This window comes from Poromitra crassiceps, assembly GCF_964638095.1.
Source record: "Poromitra crassiceps genome assembly, chromosome: 2".
NCBI lineage: Eukaryota > Metazoa > Chordata > Actinopteri > Beryciformes > Melamphaidae > Poromitra > Poromitra crassiceps.
This window is the reverse complement of record NC_139624.1, coordinates 91,967,878-91,980,803: the sequence shown is the minus strand read 5'-3', so window position 1 is coordinate 91,980,803 and position 12,926 is coordinate 91,967,878. Positions and strand designations below refer to the sequence as shown.

Sequence of the window (12,926 nt, the reverse complement as noted above, 5' to 3'; positions counted from 1 at the left end):
AAGTCCCTACACTTCCTGGTTCCTGCGTGTTAAAGGCAATGGGATTTTTGTATGGGAATTTCAGTTAAATGCAGGACATAAGGTCTGTGGTTAACAAAAGTTTATGAAACAGTGAAGTTTGTGTTCAGCAAGATAATCTTCACAAATGAGGACAAAAAAAAACATTCCCCCCCCCATTGTTATTTTTTGTTCTCACTTAAACCGAGTGTTTTATGGTCACTCAGGATTCTCTGAAAGACTTTTTGGCTTGGTTCGAGCCTTAAAACTCGTTATATTTGGGTTTATTGAAATGTCTATGGAGAAAATGGATGTGGAACTTACTTCCGGGGCAAATTACGTCACAAAAAGTCACGTGCCTGTTGAGCTCTATAGTATAGTAGAAACAATATGGTAACCTGTTAACAATAATATGGTTATATCAGTGCAATATTTGCAATACTGTATTTGGATAAATAAATAAAAAGTAACATGGTGACATTAATGGGGGTAATAACCTGATAATTATGAGGTAATATTGGTTGATTATCTCATCATTACTTCTTTATTATCACCACACCGTTTGAATCTCGCCCCTGACAAATACCCCATATCACAAAAAAGACCAAAACTAACACTGAAACTAATAAAAACTAAAATAAAACTAAGCATAGAAAAATAAAATAAACTACCGGTAGCTTTAAAAATGAGTTACAACTAAACTGAAAAAGTCAAAACTAAATAAAAATAAAAACCAATGAAAAAAAGCAAAATTCTAATAACCTTGAGATGAGTAAATGTGTGAGGAGGTAGACGAAGGCCTCTCCACCTCTCCTCCACATCGCTGGCTTTGTGTCAGACTCCGCCCAGATCCATACCCGCTGTCCTGACTCCTCCCCCCTGCTTCCCCCACACTACCCCGTCTCCCTCCCCCTCCTCCAGCTTGTTGGGAAACAGGGGGCCAGACTGGCAGCTGTGACCCAGCAGAGGGCTTCGTCGGTCGGGCAGCGGGAGCCGGGAACTGGGTGAGGACCGGCCGGCTGGAGGACATGGTGGTGAGGTTCACTGGTTCACCGCTTAACACCTGAGAATCAACAACAGACTTAGAATAAACTAGGGATGCAACTAATATGATTATTTTCTTGAAATGACGCCACTGTGTGACATAAGGTGAGAGAGAAAATGAGTAATAAATATTAATGGTTAAAACTAAATAATGACATCACAACAGTCTAATGTTTAATTTAAAATGAGATATTCCTCTAAATCTGGCTTCAAACGGCCCACATCTCCCCCAGAAATCTCACTCCAAACTTTTGGTCAAACTTGGGAGTTCTCTATTATCTGAGTCCAAGAACTACAGGGATGGAAGAGACTCATAGGAATAAAATTGCAAAAAAAAAAATATTTTAAATGTTTGAGTCTTGTTCATTCAGGACAGAGCTGATAAATCATGAAGAAGACAACTTTCAACTGGTGCTAGCGTTTGTTTCTGTGTGCGTGCGTGCGTGCGTGTATGCCTGCATGTGTGTGCGTGCATACCTGTGCTGAGGCAGCGCTGCTCAGACTGGCTGTGTGGTAGCAGGGTTTGCTGGTAATACGGACGGGGAAGCCACACACACTGTGCAGCGCGTCGCGGGCGTCAGACAGGAAGCAACACAGCGCCTCCCGCAGGTCCACCCGGGGACAGCGCTGCAGCGGCTGCAGCCGCACGCAGCTCAGAGGGTAGCTGGACCAGTAAAGGGCAATGTGTCAAATTTCTGAAGCATAATAAACAGGATTCCTACACACTTTCAATTAGAAAATTACATACTTTTTCCAAACCTTGATTTTTGTTTTGAAGATTTTATGGTGTTCAATATGGTTTACACAGATATACAGCTACACAAATATCAGAATATGTGAGATGATTGGCAGGGTTCCTACACGTTTTCCATATTAAAATTTCATATTTTTCCAGGGAGACCCTGTGTTCTTGACTGGATGTGATTTTGGTGCAGACCCTATGTTCTTGACTGGATGTGTTTTTGGTGCAGACCCTATGTTCTTGACTGGATGTGATTTTGGTGCAGACCCTATGTTCTTGACTGGATGTGATTTTGGTGCAGACCCTATGTTCTTGACTGGATGTGATTTTGGTGCAGGGTATCTATACTATAATAGACAAGCGTCTCTGCATAAAACGGCAAACTAGCGTTGCGTGCTCACCTTTCATTTCGCATTTATACACAGCTGTTGTGATAACGATTTGCGTGCAAACTGAAGCTGACTGAGCCAGAATAACATTGAAACTTCTGGTTAAAACCTTCACAATATTGGTAATTAAATAAACTAATAGTCTTATTGATGCATGTTGCAACGTTTTTTTGTGTGTGATCCGAAATACACAGAAGACATATAGAACACAGACAACTAAAGTCAATTTTAACACGTAGGAGTCGATTACCCTGATTCTTATTTACCCAGTTATAAAATACGGCTTTTATTTTGAAGGTAAAAACGCCTAGCTTCCCCTATTCTGTCTGTTTCTAACGGGCTTGATTTATCTTTGTAATTAAAGTTTGAATTAATTTTCCATGCGATAGAGTGACACAGAAGTCACAATGGTAGCCTAATAAACTGCTCCAGATTGGATTACCGAATAAAAACCCAGTAAAGCAACATAAAAAAGACCTGAGCACAATTGGGACTTCACTTGAGGAAATGCATCGCAGACAGTGAGTTGTCTTCAATTATTCAATGCGGGAGACAGTGATTAATAGGCTATGTGCGATGTTAGCGGGCACTTAACACAGATTATGTGTTTTTAGCAAATCGTTATCACGTTTGTTAAATGTCAGTGCGACTCATTGTGCCTGTGCCATAAGGCTGTATAGTATTGGGCTAGTTCAATGCTCCTATTGCCTACCATTGTCTTCCATGGCGAAGGGGGGCTGTGTCAACACCTGAATTGCGTTTCTCCACTTTACACGGCAACGGTAAGGGGCAGCGTTATCGAGAATTCCACTCTGGGACCTGTTTTATTTTTTTTTGCGTTTTCACCCCCCAATAACGCCGTCACCGTGTAAAAGGAACTAAGCACTAACGCTAAAAAAGTTTGCCGTTTTATGCGGGGAGCGTCGCCGTTTAAACAGGGCCTCTGTCTCTCTCTCTGTCTCTCTGTCCTTCGCGTATCTCGAGAACCGTTGGTCGGATCGACTTCAAACTTCAGGAGTACGCCGAGGGTGACCTGACGGAGTGCAGTGCCCTGTTTTCGTGCAATTCGGACACGAAAGATACCCGCTGAATAAGTGTCCAAATGCTCATGTCATTCTGGCCAATACTCCACTTCTGTTATAGTATTTCAGTCTGGAATATGGAATATCTTTCAATAATCTATGATTTAGCTGCTAAATTTTCAAATACCGCCGTCTGCTTGCTACCCAGGCACTTATGTAGGCTATACATTTAACCAAACTAACTTAACCTAACTAACTATGCGGTGTGCACAACATTGTCAGACTAAACTCCGGCTGACACCCCAAAAACCTACAATCCGCCACAGGAAAAATGTATATTGTTTGTTTATTAACTGGCCCCTGGCCTTCTATCATTTCACGAAAGTGGCCCCCGGGCAAAGCAAGTTGAGTATCCCTGCTCTAGGGCCACGCCACTTCCGGGAACCCCCATCCTGTGTAAGTAGGGTTCCCTGAGTAAAACCTGGCCATTTCCACCACTGCTTATGGATGAGCATCATCTGCTACATGCCATCGAGAACCGTTGGTCGGATCGACTTCAGACTTTGGGAGTGTGACCTATTGCGCAGTGCAGTGCCCTATTTTCATGCAATTTGCCATAGTGCCACCTACTGGCAACACAAATAGCGCTTTATCTTGATAGCCATTCATCTGATCGACTTCAAACTTCAAACTCAGGGAGTGCGCTTAGGGGGACTCAACGGAGAGCAGGGAGCTGAAGTCCGTGCAATCTGGCATAGCGCCACCTACTAGCAACACAAAAAGCAGTTTATCTCGATAGCCATTCATCTGATCAACTTCAAACTTGGGGAGTGCGCTGCTGGGAACCTGACATAGAACAGTGCAGAACTTTGTGCAATTCGGTACAGCGCCACCTACTGGCAACACAAAAAGTGGTTTATTTTGAGAACGGTTCATCCGATTGACTTCAAACTTGGGGAGTGTGCTCCTGGGAACTCGAAGTAATGCAGCGCTGAATTTCTTGCAATTTGACATAGCACCACCTACTGGCAACACAAAAAGCCGTTTATCTAGACAAACAGACTGTCTGTATGTCTGTCCTTCGCGTATCTCGAGAACCGTTTGTCGGATCGACTTCAAACTTGCGCTTAGGGGACCTGACAGACAGGCCCGGTTCTACGGGGGTGCAAAAGCATGCATTGCACCCTTATTTTAATTGTCTGCATGCTCAGTTGAAAAGTAAAAAAAAAAAAAAAAAAAAAAAAATTTTTTTTTTTTTTTTTTTTTTTTTTTAATAAATGCTACAGCTGCACACTTACTGTTTAAACTTGAATTATCGTTGTTGTTTTTCTTTGTTCTTTGATGTGATTTTATGGCTTTTTGGCACCTATATGTAACCTTTTAAGGTTGAGATAATTGTATTATCATTATATGGTCCAAATATTTCAGTAAAGCACTTGAAACACTTGAAATATTCTTGCTTGGGTGGTATCATTCTACTTGAAATGATGGTCAAATGCATTATTTTTAGTAAAATAACATGTCAAATTTTTCGGGCGGCCGGCCTTCGGCCGGCCACCCGAGTGGGCCCGGCCTTCGGCCGGGCATCTGCACCCCTTCCTATCTTGGATGCACCCTTAGTCATCTGGTTCTGGAACCGGCCCTGCTGACAGAGTGCAGTGTGTGTGCGGGAGGGGAAGCGCCCACAGGGTGGTGCATGTGGGAACAGGCACTGCACTAGTTTGATATAATGCATGCTGACAGCGGCTGGCTCATAAGAGCATCCCTCTATCTGAACATTATTCTGATCATCAACACAAACTAGGGACTCAAAGTGGGTCTAAAAAAACATCAAAGCTAGAATGATGTGTATATTGGATCTGAACCACACCATTTTCCACATTTTTTTTTTAATTTACAAACTGTTCAAGACCTGGACATGATCAAATTCATTTTTAATACTCTTCCAGACTTTAGGAGCGTATAAACTCTGAATAACAAATACCGGTAAGTTAATATCAGCAGGTTCCTGAATGAGTGAAACACAGTGAACATACTGCAGGGGTGGCCAAACTACGGCCCGCGGGCCAACTGCGGCCCACGGCCCATTTTTAAGTGGCCCGCCATGAATTTAGGGGGAAAAAAATCTTTTTCATTTTAGTTTTTCCGTTTTAAAGTGTAAAACTGTCATGGTTGCCACGTAGGAGTGGTAACCATGACCTGTTACTTAAGAGAAGGGAATTCTGGATCTATTCTTTACAGACTCTGTCCCGTAAAGGTTTTAATGATGAGCTACTTCTCAATGTCATGTTGTGAATTATTCTGTGGTGTATATTATAGTTTACATTGTATGCAGTAGCTCTTCTATTATGTATATGTGAGACTATACTAATTTTGCATTTTTCTATTGCCCAGGTACTGAACCCCTCCTTTTGGACCCCCCTGTGTGTATTTGTCATATTTACTGTGAAGAAACCTAAATGCTTAACATGTCATTCAATTTATTGTTATTTTAAAACTTTTCTATAATATTTTTCTATAACCTTTTATTAAATATTTTTCTACAATATTTTTCTATAATATTTTCTAGTGTTTTACTACCATTAGAATTTACTTTACTTGAATCTAGTTGCCATGTTCAATTTTCAATTTTCCCTTGTATGGTGTTGTAAGGGTTGTGCCCTCTGTGATTTGCTAACCACACACAATTTGTGGCAGTGATTGCCAGCCAGCTCACGGTCCCTGATAGGGCGCATCCTGCGAGGTGTGAATATAAATACTTGCCTCATTTTGCTTGTACTCCATTTTACCTGATGAAGGTCTGAGTGACCGAAACGTTGTAATAAAGTTTGCCAGTAACTGGATAGTGTGCGGGAATTCTTTCTTCTGCTTAAAGTTTAAAACTGAAAAACGGGCGGCATGGTGGCTCAGTGGTAGAGCTGTCACCTCACAGCTAGAAGGTCTTGGGTTCGATTCCCACCTAGGATGCTGTGAGCGCTGAAGGAGTGCGTGCCCGTCCACATGTCCTCGAGTGCCCACCGCCCGGGTGGCGTCGTCAAAAAGGGGCCTTTCTGTGTGGAGTTTGCATGTTCTCTCCGTGCCCCCTGGGGGTTTCCTTCATATAGGAACCCCTCACCAAAACATGCAATATCCTGGTCGCTGAAGTGGTGCCTCCTCTGGTCGTTCGGGGCGCCTGTTCGGAGGGAGGGGAACTCGCTGGAATAGCGTGATCCTCCCACGTGCTATGTCCTATCGGTGAAGCTTCCTCTGTCAGGTGAAAAGAAGCGGCTGGCTACTGCCCATGTCTCGGAGGAAGCATGGAGCCAGTTTCGGCTCTCCCCAGATTGGCAGAGGGTGGAGCAGCAATCAGGATAAATAAATTAAAATGAGCACTAAAAAAAACGAAAAAATATTGTTTCCCCATTTCGTTTTTTACATTTAAAACCATTGAAAATGGGTTATACTTGAGTACCCTGACCTGGTCTATTTTTTGTCTATTTTTACATTTTTAATACTGAATGTTGGTGAAATTATCTCTGTCTTAACCTGCTGGCACACGAAAAGAAAATTTGAAAACATACAGAAATACCCATTGTAATAGGTAAGCACATCAATAAAATATATCATATATTTATTTAGGTAGAAATTAAATTGTTGATGGCACAAGGGTTTTCTGGTCTAATTTCCCCCCCGCTTTCAGACTAAACAGGTTGAAAACGTGATTAATATTGTTTGGCCTGCGACTCACAACCACAACCAAAAAATGTTGGCCACCCCTGCACTGTATTTCTGAATTCAGAAGTCAAAAAACGGCAAAAAACACACATCGGAAAATAAAATGTGAGACTTTATAACTAATCTGTAGGGTGTTCTGGTCAATTTCGGCATGTATATAATTCTCCAAACAGCTCAAAGTTTAATGGACCAGCCGCGTTTGTGAGAGACAGTGTGTGTGTGTGTGTGTGTGTGTGTGTGTGTGTGTGTGTGTGTGTGTGTGTGTGTGTGTGTGACACAGAGTGTGTGTGATTGTTGTGAGAGGATACGTGAAGAGTCTCTCTCCCACTAGTTTGAAGTAGACGCTGCAGTAAATCGCCTCTTCCTCTGCTAGGTCAGGGAGTCTGTAACCATACTGACATCACACACACACACACGCACGCACGCGCGCACACACACACACACACACGCACACACACGCACATGCACACACACACACACAGTAAGAACTGATCCATAACAGGTCTAAAGTCATGTTATAGCAGTCGGGCGCAGTTAGTGACAAGCAAGAGAACAGTAAAACGAACAGGCTTTCGGATTGAGTTTGTCAATCTAAAAAGCAAGGTGGGGAGAAGTACATTCCTCTATACGGGGGGAGGAGCGGAACAAGATCCCTAATGAAATTAAGCCTATGAATTCTCTGAACAGTTTTAAGAGCCTTCTGAGAAAATTCTTGCAGAGTAAGCTAGAGTAACGTGCTGAGCCTTTGAAATGCTTTTTGAACTTGTGTTGATTGCATCTCTTGTTTCTTTTATTCTTGATTGATCTGTATTGTTCGTTTGATGTTATGTGTTACTGTATGTCCTGTTTTCTAAGACTAGGGAGCATGTTGGAAATAAGTGTCCACACTTTTACATGTTTAACCCTTGGATTTTGTTGTCTTTTATATCCATAATAAAATCAATCAATCAGTCAATCAATAGAATACATCATTCAACCAAAACTGTGTGTGTGTGTGTGTGTGTGTGTGTGTGTGTGTGTGTGTGTGTGTACCAGGCAGTTCCAGTGGTTCTGCAAGTCAGTGTAGCTGCTGTAGGGACTGTCTCTGGGCAGCTGACGGCTGATCGTGATTATCTGACCTTTCTTCATGCTAAACACGCGCACGCACGCACACACACACGCACACACACACACACAATGTGTAAGAGAGCATGGAATAAATATGTAGAGAAAGTAATTAGGGAGAGAGAGCAGCAAGAGAGTTATACTTGACAACAGAGCAGAGGTGAAAAGAGTACTGACAAATCCTACTCAAGTAAAAGTATTCTTTAGTGAAAATTAATTGAAGTACAAGTAAAAGTACTAGTCCAGGAAATGACTCAAATGAGAGTAAAAAAAAAGTAGCCTATTTAAAAGTACTCAAGTAAAAGTAAATTTCAAGTACTTGTAATTGAGTACTTGTACTTGAGTACTTTCCATCTCTGTAAGAGAGAATAACTTGTGAATATTGAAAAGGTATGACTCTACCCTACAGTACAGACCAGGCACTGCTGTATTTACACAGTGCTATAGCGTCTCCTGTTGGCCACAATCAATATAACAACCAGTTTGTGTCGGTGAGGACAGGACCTAAAACTTTTCATATCAAGGACCCCGAATCCAGTTGAATCCAGTCCACATTAGAGCCACAGACCCTATTTGATGAGATGTTGTCTCTCAGAACCAAATGACAATAGTTATATTGTTAGACGTGATTCATCCAGAATTCCACGACTATCTTGTATTGTAGGTAGAGAGATTACAGTGCAACTATCACACAAAGTAATCATTCTTCTACATTCTCTAATTGTGTTCAATTGTGTTGACTATCTATATATGGTCTAAAAAATAAATAAATACAGATTGGATTCAAGTAAATTCGTATAGCCCTAATTCACAAGCATGTCTCAGAGGGCTTTGGTGGTCCACGGACGCCAGGTTGACAACTACTGGTTTAGTCTGCAGTAGCTGCTGAATCCCAAAACTCACAAGCTTGCTATGTTTTTAGAATCAAACAAAATTCCAAATAACAGCCGGTTACTTCAAGCTGGTCAAAATGGTAGCTACAGTAAAGTAACCTACCGACCACATGCCTAACTCTAACAGGCAATGTACACCAGATACGTTACGGCTGCGTTGCGGATCCGGCAAAACTGACGGATCGACTCTCGCCTGTGTTAATTGATGGGCGATACATGATACATGCAGTACGGAAAAATTATGCACCTGTTCTATTTTTGTCGCTTCCCGCATCCGTCTGACAGATTACATGAGTGTGGGTCTGTTCACAGCCGTACCGGAGCCATACCGCATCTGTTCTGGAGGCGGTGTACATTAGCCCTAACTCTACACTCTAACATTACACATCATGATAATACCTTTTGCACAACACTTTTCTAAGTTTCAAAACAAAAATATGACACAAGAAGAATAAGAATTACAATAAAAAGGTCTACAGAATAAAAGAGACAAATAGTCAAAAGAAATAAAACAAGACCATTGGAGAACACATGCCTAGTTTTTATTAATGTTTGTATATTGTTTTGTTTCAAGTCATGATTTGATGCTCTATGGAAATTTTATGGAATGAAACTAAACTAAATTAAACTGAAAAAACAAATATGCCAAACCTTAACTTAAGAGAGTCAAGAAAGGGGACTTTAGGGTTTAGAATAGAGATTTAACAGATTAAAGTACAAGTAATTTTCCTTGTACTTGAGTAGGATTTGTCAGTACTCTGACTGCCCAGCCCACCTGGGCAGGATGTGGCACCAGATGGTTCCTCCGTGAGAGAAGGTGTGGAGGACGGAGTCAGGACGGCTGCGGAAGCTCCTCAGCACCAACGGAGGCAGCTCAAAGTCCTCCAGCTGCCAGCGCGCGCACACACACACACACACACACACACACACACACACACACACACACACACACACACACACACACACACGTATCATACCTGATATCCACATCACACATACGTTTTGTTTTGTGAGTGTGTGTGGACTCACTCTGGTTGGATGCAGTATGACGGTGCTGGCTTCAATGCTCACACATAACTGGTTCTCAGTGGTACTCAGCTGCATACCTGACACACACACACAGACGGAGACGGAGACGGAGACAGACACAGACACAGACACAGACACACACACACACACACACACACACACACACACACACACACACACGTGTGTTTGTGTTCACAAGGTGGCAAGTAGTTTGTCATAGCAGATATTGTAGAATAAATTGATATCATTTATTTTATGCGTTTTAGTTTATATGTATTTTGGAAAATGACAAGAAATTCACATATAACATAACATTCACATATCACACAAATGCTTTGCAAAACTATACCTAATTAAAATATTCTACATGATAAAAAAAGTACAATATGGGCATTGCTTCATAATAACTTCTGTGCATGTTCCCTGAAGACAGCCTTGTGAATAGATGATTAGTATTTACAGTGATAAAGCGTATTGGAAATAATTCAGTCAACCTACTGACAGCATTGAGCCTCCCACTCTGCATCAGAAAGTCTTTCCCTGGAGAAACAGACAGCGGGAAAACCAGGTTTTATTATAAGACGTTACAGGATGAAAATATTATTTTTTCCCTTATTGCATCTCCATTACTCTGGAATGGTAATAGACGTAGGTTTATTACACTTGATTCATATTCCATAGCTTCTTACCTTTCAAACAAGGCCAGACCCTATGTTCTTGACTGGATGTGATTTTAGTGCAGCGTATTTTGATATAATGCATGCTGACAGCAGCTGGGTCATAATGATGTGTGATGTGAACCACAACATTTTCCAGACTTTTCCACACATTTTTACTAACTATTCAAGACCTGGAAATGATCAAATTATTTTGTATACAGTACTTTGCCAGACTTTACAGTAGTGCTGGGATATAAAACAATATATGCAAGGGATAATCAACGACTAGGTGTGCGTTAGATGATTTTAATGAATGACGTGGAGGCAAAGAACCACCCGACGCCGCAGGCAGAGGGTGGTTGCAGGCAGAGGGTGGTTCCCTCCACAAAGTGCATTAAAATCGTTTAAAACACACCTAGGAGTTGATTATCTCGCGTATACCATGGTCATTTGCCAACAATATAAAATAAAAACATTTGCGAGAAATTGTGCAAGTTTAGCACGGTCGACTCCAGTCCCCAGAACTGTCAAATCAAATCATCGGCACGCTATGGCCCGCCTCTCAACCCTCTTTCCTCTCAGGCAATATTTTCAGTCTGATACGTCACCGACCCTCTCTGAGGCCCGGTTCATGTGGTCTTTAACTAGTGTGCAAGGACGCACAAGCGCGCACACGCACGCATGCACACACACACTCCAAAGTTATTTAGATATCAGACTGGGTCCAAGGTGAAATAGGCTAGGTTGCGCAACACCCATCTGTTACTTTGATCACAGGCCACGCCCATGCACACAAACACACACACACACACACACACACACCTCCAGAGCAGCCTTGAACCTGAGTAGCTACAAACATCCTCTGTGTGCAGCAGAGCAAACAGCTGCAGTATCTGCTTATGGCCGAAATCAACGGCTTTCAATGGAGGGTTTAGAGCGTCTAAACCCTTTGGTCTAGAGCGGTGGCTCCCAAACTGGGGTACGCATACCCCCTAGGGGTATGTAAGAATAAATCATGAAAATAAATTGCTCCTAATATCCCCACACGTTTTAACAGTGCATGAAGGCATTGTGTATTACTGCACTATGTTTTGTTAAATAAATTTGAGTGGTATAAAAAAAAAATCAGAAATGTGGGTCGCGACTGAGAACCACTGGTCCAGAGGTCTTTCAATGAAGAGTCCACATGCTGCTTGGTCTCAATGAAGAGTTTACATGCTGCTTGGTCTCAATGAAGAGTTTACATGCTGCTTGGTCTCAATGGAGAGTTTACATGCTGCTTGGTCTCAATGAAGAGTCCACATGCTGCTTGGTCTCAATGAAGAGTTTACATGCTGCTTGGTCTCAATGAAGAGTTTACATGCTGCTTGGTCTCAATGAAGAGTTTACATGCTGCTTGGTCTCAATGAAGAGTTTACATGCTGCTTGGTCTCAATGAAGAGTTTACATGCTGCTTGGTCTCAATGAAGAGTTTACATGCTGCTTGGTCTCAATGGAGAGTCAACATGCTGCTTGGTCTCAATGAAGAGTTTACATGCTGCTTGGTCTCAATGAAGAGTTTACATGCTGCTTGGTCTCAATGAAGAGTCCACATGCTGCTAGGTCTCAATGGAGAGTCCACATGCTGCTTGGTCTCAATGGAGAGTCAACATGCTGCTTGGTCTCAATGGAGAGTTTACATGCTGCTTGGTCTCAATGGAGAGTCCACATGCTGCTTGGTCTCAATGGAGAGTTTACATGCTGCTTGGTCTCAATGGAGAGTTTACATGCTGCTTGGTCTCAATGGAGAGTTTACATGCTGCTTGGTCTCAATGGAGAGTCCACATGCTGCTTGGTCTCAATGGAGAGTCAACATGCTGCTTGGTCTCAATGGAGAGTTTACATGCTGCTTGGTCTCAATGGAGAGTTTACATGCTGCTTGGTCTCAATGAAGAGTTTACATGCTGCTTGGTCTCAATGAAGAGTTTACATGCTGCTTGGTCTCAATGAAGAGTCCACATGCTGCTTGGTCTCAATGAAGAGTTTACATGCTACTTGGTCTCAATGTAGAGTTTACATGCTGTTGGTCTCAATGGAGAGTCAACATGCTGCTTGGTCTCAATGGAGAGTTTACATGCTGCTTGGTCTCAATGGAGAGTCAACATGCTGCTTGGTCTCAATGAAGAGTTTACATGCTACTTGGTCTCAATGAAGAGTCCACATGCTGATTGGTCTCAATGGAGAGTCAACATGCTGCTTGGTCTCAATGGAGAGTTTACATGCTGCTTGGTCTCAATGGAGAGTTTACATGCTGCTTGGTCTCAATGGAGAGTTTACATGCTGCTTGGTCTCAA

General features: G+C 42.2%; 1 protein-coding gene across 1 annotated transcript in view; it reads right to left on the bottom strand.

The window, feature by feature from the left end:
• The window catches only part of cUnh18orf63 (chromosome Un C18orf63 homolog), a gene marked incomplete at both ends in the record, with an annotated part of 44,545 nt that overhangs the window by 14,836 nt on the left and 16,783 nt on the right, over positions 1 to 12,926 (bottom strand). Inside the window, 6 exons of the mRNA XM_083631847.1 lie at positions 895 to 1,060; positions 1,519 to 1,705; positions 7,217 to 7,302; positions 7,941 to 8,037; positions 9,681 to 9,793; positions 9,935 to 10,011. Of these exons, the coding sequence (XP_083487973.1) occupies positions 895 to 1,060; positions 1,519 to 1,705; positions 7,217 to 7,302; positions 7,941 to 8,037; positions 9,681 to 9,793; positions 9,935 to 10,011 (726 nt within the window). The remainder of the gene's footprint in view (positions 1 to 894; positions 1,061 to 1,518; positions 1,706 to 7,216; positions 7,303 to 7,940; positions 8,038 to 9,680; positions 9,794 to 9,934; positions 10,012 to 12,926) is intronic.